This window comes from Saimiri boliviensis, chromosome 16, assembly GCF_048565385.1.
Source record: "Saimiri boliviensis isolate mSaiBol1 chromosome 16, mSaiBol1.pri, whole genome shotgun sequence".
Lineage (NCBI taxonomy): Eukaryota > Metazoa > Chordata > Mammalia > Primates > Cebidae > Saimiri > Saimiri boliviensis.
In genome coordinates, this window is record NC_133464.1 from 62,847,129 (window position 1) to 62,866,701 (window position 19,573).

The following is a 19,573-nucleotide window of genomic DNA, read 5'->3' on the forward strand; positions in this document are numbered from 1 at the left end:
TTTTAGGTAAGCCCACATTCTGGTTAATTAAGAATTGCCACTTATGTAAATTACTAAGTCACAAGCAAATAGAGCAAAAGGCTCTCAAGGTAGTAACTTCCTTTGTATTAATTAAAAAAATGAACACTCAAGAGTTTAATAACAAAATCACACATCTTTTTCAGACAGTTGATATTTTGTTTATGTGTATTATTACTAATAGTAATGCTGTAATTCATCACATTAAGAAAGTAATCAACAGTTCCAGCTGTACAAAATTAAAATTGATCGAGACCCTGTGTCACCCTGGCAGAAGCTAATAATTACATCAGTTTTAACTCTATGGCCAATAGCCAAAACTCTTTTAAGCCTCTTTTGGTTTAAAAAGAGCTGCTACATAAAATCTAGTATATACAATCTAAGCAAAATGGATTAGAATAAAATAATGTTGATGTACTTAATCTAAATAGTTCTGCAGAGAAAGCTACTCTCATGTTTATTGACCACTGGTAGAACATCACTCTGGACTGGGTGCTGTGCTCAGTGCTCTGCAAATGGGATCCATTTTATCCTCAGCACATGCATGAAAGTAGGTTGGTGCCAGCCTCCTATGATAGATGAAGAAGTGAGGACTATAGGAGTAAGTAATCAGTTCAGGAACCCAGAGCCACAGGCAAGACTCAAATCCAGGTATGTCTCAAATAGATGAACAAAGCAGCCTTTCTCATCAGCGAGCAACTATGCTGTCTAACAAGACCTTGTACACGAGTACAGGAAACATCTTTCACAGATCTAGATTCCAACACTTGGAGAAAAACACTCTTCTTAAAAATCATGCCTTCACTTTCACAATCAAGAGTTTTCTCCTGGATAAACAAAATTGGTCAATATCCAGGGCCTCGGAGGATGTCCTGCTTGGAGGCACAGCTCATCAGTCTCTTCCTGAATGTTCCAAACAGTGGGCCAGGAACAGAGAGGGATGGAGGAAATGAAGGGTCGTTAGCCACATAAGTGTCCTTATGAACAGCTCTGATGTCATTTCTCTCCACCTTCCAAGAATTCTGGATGGGCTTGCATAGGCAAGTGACAAATACTGTCAGTTAAGTCTTTGAAGACAATGGCAAATGTCACTGAGAAACATTTTTGTTGAAAATTACATCAACTCAAGCTAATGTTCTCTCCTGGTCAGGATGCCCAATGTGAGGTGACATGCGGTTAGCACAGTCATGTCTGTGGTTGGATGAAGCGGAACTCTGTTCCTAGTATGCAGAAGTTAGATTAGAGATCCTCCAAAGAGCTTTTTCCAGATGGATGGGAAGAGTCAGGCAGTGGCCCCCAACTCTGGAATAAACTGGTGTTCTCAGCTGGTTTGAGACCACGTATTGGACTCTAAAGATGGTCAGAAGCAGTAACCAGGACACTCTATGTTCTATGGTTCTGAGTGTGCTGAAAATTTGGGCAGGAGTTAGAAGGGAACTTTTTTTCTGACTTTTTCTCCATGGCTGTGCCTGTGACATCTACCACTTCATGAAAGAAACAATCTTAAACTAAGTTATACAGAGTACTTGATTCATGTTTCCTCTCTTTTTTTGTCATCCTAATTCTATCTTTACAGCAGGGAGAATAAGCCGTCTCACTCACGATTGCCTTGGATCAACTGTCCCAGGCCAGCAGAGAAAGATACACCTATTTCCCCAGGAGTAGAGAGGTTGTCCATGGTGGGGGTTGGGTGGTGAATCTGCGCAACATGGCCTGTTGAATCGCTCTTTAAAAAGGTTCTACTCTCATGGGGGTAATGTAGCATGATTAGAGGTCAGGGGTTGCGTTTATTCACTTCTGCTTCCTCCTCTGCCTAATTCTTCTGCCTGGTAAAGCCTTACAGATCCCCTAAATCTGGGTGACACAGAATGGACCATGCAGGCGCATGTTCCCATGTATTATCCCTTCCTGTACCTACCCCTTATATTTGTAAATACAAAGTCCATGGCTGTCTTGTTTTTTGTAACCCACCCCTTATGAATGCTCTCCTACTAAAAACATACAACAACGTTTATGGAACAATTGGAAATTTGAGCACTAACTCTATATTTAATATTAAGGAAATAGTAAACTTCTATTTAGGAGTGAGAATAGTACTGTGAAAATATTAGATTGTCTAAGAGTGCATAGCTTTTAGATCTATATAATAAATATTTTCAGATTGAATGACATGATGTCTAGGATTTGCTTCTTAATACCATGGGAGGGGTGGCAGCTGGAGGACATATGGATGAGACAAGATTGGTCTTGAGCTGATAATCTTTGAAGCTGGGTAATGAGTTCACTGCACTGGGTTTGGTTTTTGGTTAGTTGTGTGTCTTTTAAAAATTTTCCATAATGAAAGCTTTTTAAAAAAGAATCAAAATTAAAGTTGTTTAAAGTTAATATTAGAAAATTGTATTTCTCAAAAATACTTCATATGCAATTATCATGATTTATAATGTTAAATGAAATAGGAAGATCTAAAACATATAAGATATAAAATACTGCATAAAAGTACTGCATATACACATTTGTTTTTATATGTACATGTAGGTGGAAGAAAAAACTACACAAATGTAAATTATGGTTGCCCCTGGCTGGTGAGAATACATATTATTTTTCTCTATTCATTGTTACATTTTTGTACCTCCCAAATTTTCTAGAGAGAAAATATACTATATTTATAATTTTATAGTTTTTTTATATATACCATGCTTGTGAGATATCATTAGATTTTTTTTTTTTTTTTTGAGACGGAGTTTCGCTCTTGTTACCCAGGCTGGAGTGCAATGGCGCGATCTCGGCTCACCGCAACCTCCGCCTCCTGGGTTCAGGCAATTCTCCTGCCTCAGCTTCCCGAGTAGCTGGGATTACAGGCACGCGCCACCACGCCCAGCTAATTTTTTGTATTTTTAGTAGAGACGGGGTTTCACCATGTTGACCAGGATGGTCTCGATCTCCTGACCTCGTGATCCACCGGCCTCGGCCTCCCAAAGAGCTGGGATTACAGGCTTGAGCCACCGCGCCTGGCCATTAGATTTTTTTAATAAGATACAGAACTGTTTGTGAAAAAGAACCTCAACTCTGTTTTAAAATATGTGCACATGGTGAGTGTGTGTGTCTCTATCTAAAATGAACAGCATCAAAAAATGAAATAAATCTATATTCTAGATGTTGATAGGCCAAAATAAATAAATATATAAATAAATAAAATGAACAGCATCATTTGTTAATTTTGGCTAGCTCTAGATGTTGATGTTACTGGTCATTTCTTAGTTTATTTGCCTCTGTGTGTTTCTTCAATTAATAAGTATAATATGCTGGGAGGTGGCTCACGCCTGTAATCCCAGCACTTTGGGAGGCCGACGTGGGTGGATCACGAGGTCAAGAGATCGAGACCATCCTGGTCAACATGGTGAAACGGCCGAGATCGTGCCATTGCACTCCAGCCTGGTTAACAAGAGTGAATCTCCGTCTAAAAAAAAAAAAAAAAAAAAAAAAAAAAAAAAAAATTTATATATATATATATATATAATACTATAATCAGAAACATGTGGCATAAAAAATTAAAGCTAGATTTATTATACTTCTTAATAAGCAAAGGGTTAACTATATAGGGCAATAAAACATACAAGGAACTACATAATAAATACTTACAAAACACATAAGTAAGTCCAAAGGAATTTTAAATTCTGAATCAAGCATGTTAAGCTTTTAAATAATGTTGATATAAAATGTTTTCAATAGCCAACATTGCATGGTGATGCTCTTGCCTTTATATACTCAATTCCTTAATAATCATGTTTCATTCTCTGTCCAACTCCAGGTATATCCATGCCAATACCAGTCTTTGGGCTACAGGATGATTCCAAGGTCTTTAAGGAGGGGAGTTGCTTACTCGCCGATGATAACTTTGTCCTGATCGGCTCTTTTGTGTCATTTTTCATTCCCTTAACCATCATGGTGATCACCTACTTTCTAACCATCAAGTCACTCCAGAAAGAAGCTACTTTGTGTGTAAGTGATCTTGGCACACGGGCCAAATTAGCTTCTTTCAGCTTCCTCCCTCAGAGTTCCTTGTCTTCGGAAAAGCTCTTCCAACGGTCGATCCACAGGGAGCCAGGATCCTACACAGGCAGGAGGACTATGCAGTCCATCAGCAATGAGCAAAAGGCATGCAAGGTGCTGGGCATCGTCTTCTTCCTGTTTGTGGTGATGTGGTGCCCTTTCTTCATCACCAACATCATGGCCGTCATCTGCAAAGAGTCCTGCAACGAGGATGTCATCGGAGCCCTGCTCAATGTTTTTGTTTGGATCGGTTATCTCTCTTCAGCAGTCAACCCCCTGGTGTACACACTGTTCAACAAGACCTATCGGTCAGCCTTTTCACGGTATATTCAGTGTCAGTACAAGGAAAACAAAAAACCATTGCAGTTAATTTTAGTGAACACTATACCGGCTTTAGCCTACAAGTCGAGCCAACTCCAAATGGGACAAAAAAAGAATTCAAAGAAAGATGCCAAGACAACAGAGAATGACTGCTCGATGGTGGCTCTAGGAAAGCAGCATTCTGAAGATGCTTCTAAAGACAATACCGACGCCGTAAATGAAAAGGTGAGCTGTGTGTGAAAAGCTAGTTGCCGTGGCAACTGTGGAAGGCACACTGAGCAAGGTTTCACCTATCTGGGGGAAAAAAAAAAAAAGAGAGAGACTGGAAAATATTAGACCAGTCTAGTGAAACCAACGATCATATCTGTACGCCTCATTTTATTCTGTCAGTGAAAAGCTGGGTTCAATGCTACAAAATGTGCACTTGGAAAATGGTCTGACAGCATTTCAGCTGTGAGCTTTCTGATACTTATTTTTAACATTGTAAATGATACATCTTTAAAATGATTCAGTTTTATTGTATAATTATGAAACCCTAAGTTATCTAAATTAACTTCTATTTTCAAATGGAAACCTTGCTGCTATGCTGTTCATTGATGGCATGGATTGAGGTGGTTACCTATTGCTGTAAATAAAAATAGCTATGAATAGTGAAAATTTTATTGAATATAATGACCTCTTAAAGAAAAATTCTCTTTAAAACTTACATGGTATATATTTTGAAAGGAGAAAAAAGACACTAAGGTCAGTGTTACAAAATCTGTATTGCTAAGATAATTAAATGAAATACTTGACAACATATTTCATTCTTGCTTTTTCATAGATACCATTTTGAAATATTCACAAGGTTGCTGGTATTTGCTGCATTTCAAGTTAATTCTCAGAAGTAAAAAAAAGATTTCAAATGTTATTCTATAACTATTGCTGCTTTCTCTTCTACTTCTTGTGCTTTACTCTGAATTTCCGATGTGGTCTTGTTTAATATTTGTTCTTCTAGGTAAACTAGCAAAAGGATGATTTAACATTACCAAATACATTTCTAGCAATGACTCCTCTAAAACAGCACCATAGAGGTATTTGGTAACTTGCTGTGAAATGACTGCATCATGCATGCACTCTTTTGAGCAGTAAACAGTATATTGATGTAACTGTGTCAGGGTTGAGGTTGAACTTAGGTTTCTGGCTACTGACAGTAGTGGAGTCTTAGGACATCTCTGTAAAAAGCAGGTGACTTTCCTATGACATTCATCAGGGACATTGATGCTTTCTAATCAATCAGTTTATATTATTTATTAAAACCATTCAGCTTGGTTCCACCATCATCTATTGAGTGTATATTTATGTGTGAAGCAAATTTCTAGATGTGAGAAATACAATTAAAACAAAATCCTTACCTTTAAAGAAAATGGCTCAGCCAGGCACAGTGGCTCATGCATGTAATCCTGGCACTTTGGGAGGCTGAGACGGGATGATCGCTTGAGCCCAGGAGACCAACGTGGGCAACAAAGTGAGACCCCCGCCCCCGTGCCTGCAAAAAATTTAAAAATTAGCTGATCGTGGTGGCACGCACCTGTGGTCCCAGCTACACAGGAGGCTGAGACATAAGGATCACTTGAGCCCAGGAGGTCAAGGCTGCAGTGAGCCAAAGTTCACACAACTGCATTTCACACACACACACAAAAAGACCAAACTGAAATGGTCCTAGTAAAAAAATATAAACAGACTTATTTTGAGAGTCCTTTCAATTTATTTCCTTCTTACCTGATTCAGAAACAAGTTTGTTTCAACTATGAGAGTAGCTTTCAAAAATAAGTTTTTCTGATTGGTTACCAATAAACACCAAACAAGCAAAGGTGGGGGAAAATACCACTGAAGCTTAACATTGCAATTAATTTAGAAATATGCACCTCAATCTCGACCTAGCTTACAACTACCATAGTTTTGAGCAAAGTTTTTCTTTTATTTCTCCAAAAACTCGCTCATTTCAATACTACTCATTGGCACCGGGCTCCCTAATAGAAAAGCAGACATTATAATGTTTTGTAGAAATAGTTGCTAAAGAGCAAAAGAGATTAACAACTGTTAATGTACCTTGATATTATAACACTCAAGGTTAAATTGCTCGTTGTTACTGGAATCACTGTTAGATACATGATTACAATGCTGAAGCATTTCTGTTGAATGAGAAATCATTTTTGCCCTAAAACTTTGAGAAAAAATAGAGATTTGAAAACTAAAGAATGTGGGAGGTGTCCTTGTGTCATTTGGAAATGAATAAAATTCTAATTATGTCCTCTTAGATACATTGAAAAATGGGTTCACTATTTCAAAGCTAGAATGTATAATATGCTGCTAGTGCCAAGGCTGCAATTGAACTGAGCTATTCCTTATGATTACACCATACTAACTGATGAAAATATAGATGTTAAAATGTCTCCGCTCTAATGTATGTTGCCTTCACTTATAACTCTGCACATTTCATTATATAGTAGGGAAAATATTACAGATTCTACCCCCATGTACTCAATCTTGATCAGAATGAACATTAATGATGCCTGACAGATGTCTTTTGACTACCTATATATTACAAATGTATATGTGTTTTTTTCTTCCATAAGTATTCAAGTGTATACTGTATAGGCAAATGTGTAGCTGTATATATGTACAGACATGTTCTCATGCACTTTATTCAATATTTATATATTTATATGGAGGAAAAGCAAGTCGATGAAAACACTCAGTATATACACATGTGTGCATGTTTGTATCATGTTTATTTAAATGTGAATTCATGTTCTAATATTTCTATGACCTTCCATTGCTGTCAAAGCGGATTAAAGTTTAACAAAAATATCAGCTCTTTAAATAAACTGGAAGTTAATCTAACTTTGTGCAAGAACTTTAAGATAAATCTATGAGGGTGGCGAAAACAGTGGTCCACATATATAGTTTCTTGATCCTAAATAAAATGATACCTTTGGGCCCTTTGTTCGGCGATTTTCTGACTACTACGGCTTTTTAAACACCTGAGTGAAACACAGTTGTTAAATGACTTATGGATCGGTGATTAAAGGATTCACTTTTGATCGATACTATTATAACGGAGTAACAAACCTTGCTCTACTTTAAGTTGAATGATAGATTCCTCTATATTCAAAAAAAGGCAATTAACTGCCATAGTTAGGGGAAACTCAGTTTAAAGCATACTTCATCTACTTGGCCACAGCGCCATCTCATGCTAATTTTTTAAAGTGCTACCGCAGCCAAATTGAACTAAGTTACTGTACTGCTTTTAGCAAAGGGTGCTTCTGACGTTTGTGCATCAATGAGACATATTTATAAAGTGCTAAATTATTCTGTGCCACATGTAACAAATACAGTGATTATTTTATGAACTTATTTTAGTCAAGGTGATTCTAAAAGTTTTTAAGAAAGAATAAATAACTGTAAATAAAGTATACTCCAAAATGAATGCAATTTTGTGTGAGTCCACAGCTGTGTCTACTAAAGGGAATTACCCCAAATCTTCTAGGTCATCAGACTCAGAACTCCAGGTATCATCCTGATATTTGGAAGCAAAAAGAGCCTGTGCTTCTGGAAGTCAGCCATGTCACGGAGCTAGGATCCATCTGGTTGGATCAGCTTTATCATCAGGATTCAGTCTCTAGCTATTTGCAGTAAAAATATACTCCATGTCTGATCACTATGTCTGGTTCCACAGAGATGAGGAACACAGAGAAGAACTTCAGTGTCCTAAGAGATGTGCACAGGTACGTTTGGTGTACATCAAGACATGCACACAGGTGCGCATATGCACAGACGCATCCACGTATGCACACACACACTCTTTCACAGGAGATCATTTCAGGAATTAAAGTAAACCAAGGAGGTATGGTATCATTGAACAAACTGGAAAGTTACCCCTACTCATCATTTCATCTTTAACTGCAGGGAAAGTATTTTGGGTGCCTACCGTGTGCCAGGCGCTAAGCTGGTTGCTTTGCTTGCTTTACCAAATGGAATTTCACAACAATCTGACAAGGTAGAATTATTTTTATTTTTTCACGGATGAAGAAAGTGATATTCAGGGCAGTTAGTAACATATTCAAAGTCTCACTGCTGGCAAGAAAATTGGCAAGTTTAAGCCTGGCTCATCTGACTCCAAAGCATAAAATATTTCCCATCCTCATGCAGTACAGGGAAAAGATCACCTGTCAAAACCACAACAGGAGAGTTCCCCTGTTGGCTACTCCACTCACTGGTTATGTGAGTTGGAACCAGCCTCTTAACAATTCTGGGCTTCAGTTTCATTGTCTGTGAAATGCAGCTTCTGGTATCCATCCTGGCTACCCAACAGAGTAGCTTAGAGAAGATCATGCTTATGGCTGTGCTCAATAACATGCAAAACACCATGTAAATGTAATCAATGTGTTATTAAAAGGAAAAACTCCAAAGCCTCTGTAAATTATTAGCCATCAGAGCAAACTCTAGACAAAACTATGGGAAATGCAATACTGTGATACAGCTGCTCCTGCTACTCTCTTGGTGAGTGTTTCTCTTTTAAAAAAAAAAATATTTACTTCTGCTTTGTCGTCATCTTAATGCAGATCTCCCTCCTTTGGGGCTGTTTCTTATTACTTACATAAAAGCTTTCCATCCTACGTGCCATTCCCTCAGGTGTCAGCTCTCTGGAAGATTACTAATAAGAAATTGAAGCTGATATGCTATTGTGTATCATTGACTGACATCTCTTCAACAGCCCACCATGATGAAAATCCAAAAGGCAGAAATCAAAGGAAAACTATTAGGCATCAAGGAGACAAGTGAGAAGAAAATCTGGGGATAAGAAATATTTTCCTGGTAGCCAGGGGCAGTGGCTCATGCCTGTAATCCCAGCACTTTGGGAGGCTGACGTGGGCAGATCATAAGGTCGGGGGTTTGAGACCAGCCAGACCAACATGGTGAAACCTGATCTCTACTTAAAAATATAAAAATTAGCTGGGCGTGGTCGTGCACACCTGTAATCCCAGCTACTTGGAAGGCTGAGGCAGGAGAATTGCTCGAACCTGGGAGGTGGAGGTTGTGGTGAGCTGAGAGCGTGCCATTGCACTCCAGCCTGGGCCACAGAGCAAGACTCTGTCTCAAAATAAATAAATAAGTGAAAGGAAATATTCTCCTGGTATCCCTCAAATAACCAACAAAAAAGAGAAAACAAGTACCTTCAAATACTTCATAATTTATATAAAGTTTTATAACTTAACATTGAATTTAATCCACAAAAATAATGATGATAGTGAAAGAAACATTCATGACTTCGATGATTTTATTCTAAACTGAGAATATCAATGATGTATTTGTCCCAGCATATAAGCAATAAGACAAGACTTCTTTATGAATGTCTATTTTGGCATGTGGCTTGCTAAAACAAATGTGTTTTAAAAAATGTTTCCTTAATGGTATACACACCTATCTTAGTTCTGAACTTCTTTTTTGATATTAACACCAGTATGTCTATCTGAGCCTTTATGGGAAGTCTTCATAACCAATTGGAACCTTTTTTCACGTGGCCCAATCACAGCAAAAGACAGACAGGAAACCTAGGTCCAGCCTGCTGCTGTCATCTGACCTTGGACAAGTCCGAGCTTTTACTCCTTGAAACATATAATAAAGGACATAGGGTCAATGATCTCAGCAAGGAGTCTCTTCTATGGTTATGCTTATTGGAACGCTAGAGAGTCCAAAGAAGGCCTTGCTGAACCAAAACACAGCAAAGGATAATGTGGAACGTACAACACTCATATTTTCTTAAATTCTCTAGATGAATTGCAAATAAATGACAACTTTGTCTTTTATATGGGAATCTTACGAGATAAATCAAATTTCGAGTTTATCTAAGAAGTTTCTAAGATATGAGACCAGGAGGCAAATATCAACGTAAGTGTTCTTACAATGGTATTTTCCTCATAGTTGGCCTCTCTTCTGCACAGCTCATAGCTACTACAATATTTTGGGTTGCCCTTTCTCATAACCCTCAGGCTTCCTGAAGAACAAGTGCTCCTACTATGTGAGTTCAATCTCCCTGAAGGGTTAAAATTAAAAAGCCCAAGTTGATTTAGAATTCATGGTGCAGAGAAGATCTCTTTTTTAAAAGCTAGATTTATGTTGACAGCATGCCAAAGTCACTTAAGTTTTCATTTATAATTGAGATTATGGGACCTTAAAAAAGTGTTTATTCTGTCTTCTAGAGAACAGCACAATTTGTACTTCCTGTCCTACACTTATTTCAGATATTGAAAAGTAACATGTGCTATTTTTCTGATAATCTTGTGTTAGTTGGGGTGACCCTAAGAGCAGAGTTAAGACTCAGGTGCAGGTTATTTACGTGGGAGATGATCCGAGGAAGCAGACAGCATTAGAGAGGGAAGAAGTAAAAGTTCACATAACTGCGTGTTTAGTGTGTTACATAAGCAAAAATAGACTCAAATTGGGTTGAGCAGCTAGTGCTGCAGACTCATTTATCCTCTTATCAGGTTTGCTAGTGAGGGTCTACCATGTGTATGTTATATGTAAGACTATGAAGTGTGGGAAGTCTGGGGATGGAATTACTCTTTTAAAAAATTTAAATAAGATACTGGGTGGGGAGATTATTCTACCTCTTTACAAAATGTATGTTTATTTTGTTGAGCCTACCAACTTCGTCACAAATTAGCCTACGTAATATAGGATAACTTAATACGCCTACCCAGAGATGCCACACTGCACATGAGAGGATGTTCCTTAAGGCATTGCCACCACCTGACGCTGATGTTTCAGCCACTTTAGACACTGGTGAAAAGCACGGTTGTGTGGGCCAATGGCAAAAGTGTTAAGAATATAGAATTTTAAAGTTGGTTTAATGGGGGTAAAAAATGAAAATTAGCTAGAATGTTCAGTATCACTATCTCCAGGCTCCATTGTTAAAGTTCTGCATTCTAAGACCTAGGATCACAGTGGGGTACATAAGGAAGAATATCTTAAAAATGGGAATTAAATGAATATAGACAAGCAATCCAAGAAGCATTTTTAAAAAGAAGAAAAAAGGAAATGAAAAAATAAACAATGGTAAATATCAAAACAAATCTGTTCAACATGTATACATGTGATGGCATGCCTCTCTTACACTCTGAAAAGGGAATATATTTATTAGTCTTTAGTTCCTTGAGACAAGATGGTAGGCTTTTTATTCCGAACTAGCAGAAAAATAGGAAATGTTAGTTATTCATAAGTGATTACAAGTGGGACAAAATTAAGACAACTAAATATTTCCTAGGCTGAAGAACGAGAAGAGTGATTTGCACGAAAATGTAACACTACATTTATTCTTCTAATATAATCACCAGAGAACTTGACTATGATTAACTATCCCTGTACTTCTCTGAAATAGAATGTGAAAGCTATGACTCACTTTTGGTCCTAATCCTCTCCACCAAATAGACCTGACTAAGTCTGAAAACTTACTGGGACCACTCAAAAAAAAAATCTTGTCAAACTTAGAATTATTATCACTGTCATGACGCAAATATCAAGTTAGCTCCATTTATATTAAGCATAATAAATAAAATATTGAAATTATTAGTGCATTTATATAACACTCTGCTTTGAGAAATTTGCTTTAGTAGCTTTGAAAGATAACATATTTCTGCCTTAGATGAGAATATTTTTTATTTGACTTAAATACCAGCTTCTTTTGCTAATAGCTTTGAGTAATTTTACTTGGTTCTAAGAATTTGAGCAAAGTACAGCTAGCCACTTGTCGGTAGGCAATAATGTACATATAAAGCATACCCTAACCATGTTTTCACATTTTTTGAAACAGCGAGATTAAATCCAGAAACATCCAACCTATTTATCTTGCTACAGCAAGGAAAGCAGAAGAAATGTCGAAGGAAGATACTGAAGTTGATACTTACTGAGCAACAATTTTGTGCTAAGGGCTGTCACACATTAATCACAATAACAGCTATTTATGTCTCAATAACCATAGAGGAAACTGAGCCTCAAAGGTAAATTTGACCAATTCTACCAAGCTAAGGAGAAGAATCAGAATTCAAGTATGACTTATGTGAATGATAAACTTTTACTGTTTCTTATTTCCACTGTTCTAAAGATCAGAAAATATTTTCTATAAGGATCCAAATAGTACATGTCTTAGGTTCTGTGGTAGTATGAAAACAGCCATAGACAATAAGCAAATAAGTGAATGTGACTATGTTCCAATAAAACTTTATTTACAAAAACAGACTCTGGATTAGATTAGAGCCATGGACTATGTAGTTAGCCAATCCCCGGATACTACCATCCAACAACAGTAACAATAATTACCACAAATACAACAACCACAACATATACTACTACCCTACTACCACCATCACATCTATTTATTTGAGCCCTTAGTAAATGTTAAGTATTATGTTAGGTATTTTAGCATATTCTTATAATACAAACAATACACAGTAGATATTATCATCATCTCCATTTTCTATATAAGGAAACTAGAGATTAAGTGACCTACCCAAGCTCACACATGGTAAGTAATAGAGCTGGATTTTGAATCAACATCTGTATTCTTAGCCACTTGCTCTATTTCCTCCCTACCCCAAAAGAACGAAGGCACATTCTGATCATGCTGGCATCACACCTGTGACTGCCTTGCCTTAGTTAGACTCAAGAGTGAAGCTCAGCAGAGCTCTAACTTTGGGAAGGATACAGTTCTTTCTAAAGTCCCCAACTTACAATGCAGGGTAAATTAGACTTTGCTGAATAAACACAATTTCAACTCATAAGTAGAAGTGTTGATAAGTGATGCTCACCAACATGGTTAATTCTCTAAAGGAAATTCTTGACTAGTAAGATAGAATAATAATATATTGATTGTTGTCTTTTCTCTTAGCTCACCCTCATGCACAGAGAATGTATCTAACATTAAGTTCCTTCTAAATAAAAGGAAGAATGTATAAACTCTATATCATTTACGTTTGTTTGTTTGAGATGGAGTTTTGCTTTTGTTGCCCAGGCTGGAGTGCAATGGCGCCATCTTGGCTCACCTACCTCCGCCTCTTGAGTTCAAGTAATTCTCCTGCTTCAGCCTCCTGAGTAGCTGGGATTCCAGGCAGGCACCACCATGCCTGGCTAATTTTTTGTATTTTTAGTAGAGACAGGGTTTCATCATGTTAGTCAAACTGGTCTCAAACTCCTGACCTTGTGATCTGTCTGCCTCAGACTCCCAAAGTGCTGGGATTACAGGCGTGAGCCTGGCCTGTCCTTTATATTTGTAGATGTTCAAAAATAAATTTCTTACATGCCCTTTCTATTTCATTTGCTAATCAATAAAAGAATAAATTTTGACTGGAAAAATTACTATTTAAGATAAATGTTATAGATATTAATACAAATCAGAAAGATTGAAAAATCTCCAAGTTCCTTCAGAGAACATATATCTTATTGTCAGGATATACATGGAAATGAGAAAACAAGGATCACAGTTTTGAATCAATGTCAAGTAGCCCTCATGGAAGCTCAGAGACATATAACCCTCTCCACACCAAATCAAAGGCTGCCAGAGGGATGCAGGCACAAGTTCTGTTTTCATCAAATGCCTCAATCATCCCTAGTACTCAGCTACCAGCTACTTTCTCTCAACCTGTTTCACTCTGTGTCTCTTTCACTCATCTTCCCTCTACCTGCTGGTTTCCATTTGGTTTCTTTTTACATATAGCATATGCTCACTTACAGTACACCATGACCCCTCTGCCTCATGGACTTTCATCTTCTACAGCTGCCACTAATTACATGAGCTTCTCTATACTGACTTTTATAGATTTCAAGCTGGTTAGGTTGGTCCATATTCTCCCTACATGAGCAGAGACTTTGTTCTGAGCTCCCTTTGTAGTCTACTGAGCAGATGTGGCCAGATGCCTTTCCCAATTCAACCAGCTGTGGTGAGCTACGCAGAATATTCCCACAATGGAATCACTTGGCAGAAGAGTTTTCACACAGAGGGCTAGGGTATCCATCACTGGATCTGAATGCTAATCAATACCTTATCTGAAAAGAGAGAAAATCTATTGATTTACTCTTCTGGCAAGAGTAGCCACCTCTTTCAACCAGCATTCCCATTTCTTAATTTACACTTTTTCCTTCTAATACAGTTACTTCCAATTTCCTATCCATAACCTCATCTGCAAAACAGAACCCTCACAGGTTAACACTTTAAAGAATATAACCAAGAAGTGAGTCAGCCAGTTTTCTTTTATGGGGTTATCTGCAAAATACTTGTTGCTAAGAAAAAACACACACACAAAAAAAAAAAACCCCAGAAGCTTGAATCTGATACCTGGGAAAACAATGGATGGGAGATGAATCAATCTCAATGATGCTTTTCCAAGGCTTGCCCTGAGAGTTGTGATTTGAAGACCTCAACAAGCAATCATGGTACACTATGATTAAAACTGCCACGTTATAATCTAATGAAAATTGAACAATTTAGAAAAATCTGCCAAGCCCCATTGGAGGAGAAAATCACTTAGTAGTTGAAATGTTTGTGTCATTCAGGCGACAGAGTCCGATAACCATCAGATCCGTCCAATGTCATAATTTGTAACCATGAGAGCAAAACATAGGATGACTCCTGCACCTGCAGCCCCCTGGAAGGTGGCCAGATTATGCCCCTGAGCAGAGAAAACCATGGATTTAATTCCCTGCAAACCACAACTCTAAGAATAAATAAGGGAACTAGACATTATTAAAAATAAGGAAATACAATATTTTCCCTTGTGGTACAATGAGAATTAGTTATTTCATATCCTTTAGGTTCACAACAATAAGAAAAAGTTATGCAATAGAGAGCTTGGGTACTTTACTTGTGGAGAATATCGCAATGACAAAGTTCACAGGAAGAACATTACATGAGGTTGTATTTTCAATCTAATGCTAAAAGATTTAGAAAAATATTTGAAAGATCATGGACTTAGGAGTTACTCAGACATTACTTCAAATTCTGCCACTATCATTTACTGGTTGTGTTAGAGAATTACTTAAACTCTATGAGGTACATCTGCTAAATGGGGACAATAATATCTTGCGGAGTTGTAAGAATTAGAGGTAGTTTATGAAGAGCATTTCAAACAGGGTCTGACCTATAATAGAACTTAATATGTGATGGTTATTAACATGACTAGCTAGAGGGCTTCTCTGCCCTCTAAAGAAGTAACTCCCTCTCAGTGGGGCCCTCCTGACTAAGCAACAGAAAGGAGAATCAAAATGAGGACAAAGAGACCCCTAGAGCTGACATGCCAGAAGCAAAATTACCCAAGGCCTGGCAAGGGTCTCAAACAAATCTACCCCCATCTTGTTTCTCCCTTGGTGTTCTCATAATAAGGTGGGTTACCAAAGGAAAACATAATCAACAAAGACAAATGCTGTGTAATCTGACTTATATGCAGATCTCACTGCTGCTGAGGGAGTAGATCTTAAGCATCCTCACCCCTCCCCCACACACACTCACAGTAACTGTGTGTGGTGACTGGTGTGTTAACTAATTGGAGTGTGGCAATCATTACACAATGTATATGTACAGCAAATCATCTCATCATACATCTTGAATACATACAATTTTTATTTGTCAATTATATCTCAATATAACTAGAAAAAATTGGAAATGCACTTTATCATTTTTCTGGAAGATTCACAATGGATTTTAAGATAAAACTTCTGGGAACTCCTGCAATAAAGAAGCAAGTTTAACTTAAAAAAAAAATCAATCACTCTTTTGGGCTCTTTTGCAAGTATGGGTGTAAAAGGAGAGGTCTCTCCTTTCCCTGCCTGTACCTGTTTCTAAAGGTCTAAGGGCTCCTTCCCACAAGGGGCCAGGTAAACAGGTCTTTCAGTCCTGCTGGGTTGTGTCATATCAGAAGCAGAGAGGATGAAGACTTTAACTGAAGTTGGGGATGATAGCCTGACTCCAAGGTTACCCTGCGATTAGGAAAAATACAGGGTACAAACTTTGACAAGTGAGAAACACTGCACTCTGCCCCATCGGGGCCCTGAAGGTTTGTAAGGCCTCTGCTATGCTGTCAGTGAATGGGAGAGAACAGAAAATCCGACACCCTGGCCAAAGAGCTCCAGGCCTGAGCCTGGCACAGAAGGAGTGAGCCTCCCAGCCTCCCACCACACGAACACCTCAAGGCTTCCAGACTACGACCTACAGATTCTTGTGAAGAAGTAGGTGAGGCTCCTGGCTGCAGTGACCACAATGGGACCTTCCACTGACCTTTGGAGAGAAAGGGGAAAGCAGGCTCAAACCCACTTCATTTGGAAAAACAAATTTTCAGCATCATTATTTAGAGTAGTAACAAAAAGAAAGAATGAAGAACAGATATATTTCATTTTCAAATCTGCCCTTTTGATGATATAGTAGATGATCAATCCTGTCTGCTTGAGCGGAAGGAGACTGCATTCCATCCCAGAAAAGCCATCCCTGGGCAGAATAATCCCCTTCTAACTGGAAAGTCTCATATTACTGACTGACACTGTCTGAGCATCAGCTATCAAGCCATCTCAGCCTTCTAGAACAGAGCTATATAGAGAAATGAGTGAAAAGAGCTGCTGAGTAGCCAAAGTAGTTTTCATCAAGACCCATAGACTCAAGCCTGTCCTTAATACCCCCAGTCTCTGCTCCAGGGTTCAAGGACGTTCATAGAAGCAGGACCTAGGGATGTAATAAGCAACAGTATGTTGCCTGCAACTTACAAACTTGAAGTCCCATGTGCTCTGGAGTTGTTGTGTGGATAGGGGGATGAAGTGCTGTTAATAACTGTTGTCTTGTTTGGCGTTGCAAAATAAATTAGAAAAGAAGATTGGAAAATGGAGAGGAAACAGGAAATAAAGAACAGCAGAGGCAGGTGACCACCATAGTCCGGGTGTGGGCTGTGTAACTACAAAGCAGGGTAGGGTAGCGGAAGAAAAGCACGTCAGGCGTAACAGCTTCATACTGGGCAACAAATCTCACATTCTTCAAAGGCCCCCAAAGCTATAATTCTGAGTCTTCAGAATCCCTGGAGAATTGCTTTAAAATGCAGATTCCAGAACCCCCTTCCCAGAGATTCTATTTGGAACCATCTAGAATTGGCACCAGGAATTTGAAGTGTTTTTTATAAGACCCTGGTATTTCCAGAGTTAGTCCTTAGACCACTTTTTGGGAAGCATGGACCTAAAGGTAGAATTGCACCCCAGTTATTCATTCCTTCAACTAATGTTAATTTAAAATACACTCAGGTACTGAGCAGAATGCTAGGAATTAGAGAGACAACAATGGCAAAGTCACAATCCCTACCCTCAGGAAGCCCACAGCCTAGTTGGAAATACAAACAGGTAAATAAAATCTGCAAAAGTGCAAATCTGCAAAAGTGTGATCAATGCTATACTACACAGGAATACATTTGTGTATGTGTGTGTGTGTGTGTGTGTGTATACACACATACAGATATGTGTATATATGCATATGCCACATAGGTAACCTAAAAAAGAACAAAAGAGAATGATAAATTCTACTTCAACAGGTCTGAAAATTTTTTGTAGATGAAGATATCCTGGAGTTATATCATGAACAATAGGTACTAATTCATTAAGCTGACGTGAGGAAAAAAGCCTTAAGTAACAGGTAAGTCCAGAGGTTGAAAAAGGGAGGACATTCAGTGAACCTTAAGTCTTACATTGAGAGTAAAGGAGACAGAGAAGGAAACAGTAGAAGATAAAGTAGAACTGTACAGGTAAGGGTTAGAACAAAGACAACCCTGAATTGCACAGTTTCATGTTAGGAATCTCTTCTGTGGTCAATATAAGCCATTGACCAAAATAGTAAAAAAAGAAAAAGAAAAAAACAACCATGTAATCAGATTTGCACCTTTGATTACTGGAGCCATGGGAAGCATACTGTGTATGGAGCCAAAGGAACTCATGGTGAAGGTGTCAACAGTTGCAAATGTATAGGCCAGGGCATTTTCTAAAGACCTGGGAGCAGGAGTAGAGAATACACCATGTTGAAATTGTTTGGTAATATAAAGAATGAATTGGAGATGGGAGAACTGTTGCGTGATGCCCTCTGGAAACTATTATACAACAGGCCCACACTCTTTTAACCTCAATTCCAAAATACTTTACCCTCAGCTTTAAAACCAAAAAGCTCTGAAAACTAAAAAAAAAATTTACTAATTGATTTGGTAGCAAAACCTCACCTGACCTAAAGTAATTTTGACCAAACCTGCCCTGACTGATAGGAGAATATGCATAATTTTAATTATCCCACTTGATGTAATTACTTGTTTCTCTTCAGAAATATGAAAGAATATGATTCCTGAGAGATGTTCAGGATCCTGCAGGTGATGTCACGAGGAATGCATTGTTCAGGGTTCAGATTACCTTCCTACAATTAGAACGATCTCAGTTCACAAACACATCTAGCCCAAAGAGTGTTGGATAGGGGATGTGGATCTATGAAAAACAGAGTGAAGATACTGACTTTCACCACCTATAATAAGAAAGAATAAAGGAGCTAAAAGATTAAAGAACATTCAATGGAATTTTAAGACTACACAGTAGGAATATACCCATTCAAATTATTAATTTTTTAAAAAATAGTTCTCAAATGCGTACTTTACACATATCTAGAAATCCACTTGTCTAGAACCTTTCAAACCTCTTCAAAACTAGAAGAGCAAGGTTAAAAACAATAATGCCTTCTGTTGGTGCAGCACTTTAAAGCTTACAAAGCTCTTTACTAAAATTATTGCATTTAGTCCTCTAAACAACCCTAAGGCATTTTTGTATGCGTGTGCTCATAGACTTAGCAAAATCTTGATTTCAAAAACCCATTCAGTTTATTTTTACATATGTGAAGTTTCAAAAAATGTATTCAATACTAGAAAAGACTCTAGTTCGAGGAAAGGCTTGATAGCCTAAGAAAAAGAATCTATAGAACCACATTCAGCCTAATTAGTTCTACTCCCACGTCAATGTGAAAAATGTTGGTCTATACTGAGTTCACCAAATAATGCAACATTATTAGACTGCTATAGAGAAAAATAGCAGCCCCTCCCTCTCTCTCTTCAAGCACTTTACACGGTTTGATCATTATTTTCATTTCAATCAG

General features: G+C 38.0%; 1 protein-coding gene across 2 annotated transcripts in view; it reads left to right on the forward strand.

Moving 5' to 3' along the window:
* The window catches only part of HTR2A (5-hydroxytryptamine receptor 2A), a 64,673-nt gene extending 56,807 nt beyond the window's left edge, over window positions 1-7,866 (forward strand). For both annotated transcript variants that reach the window (XM_003942212.4, XM_010330057.3), the window contains exon 3: window positions 3,827-7,866. In XM_003942212.4, coding sequence (XP_003942261.1) covers window positions 3,827-4,629 — 803 coding nt within the window. In that variant the 3' untranslated portion in view covers window positions 4,630-7,866. The remainder of the gene's footprint in view (window positions 1-3,826) is intronic.
* The last annotated feature ends 11,707 nt before the right edge of the window (window positions 7,867-19,573 follow it).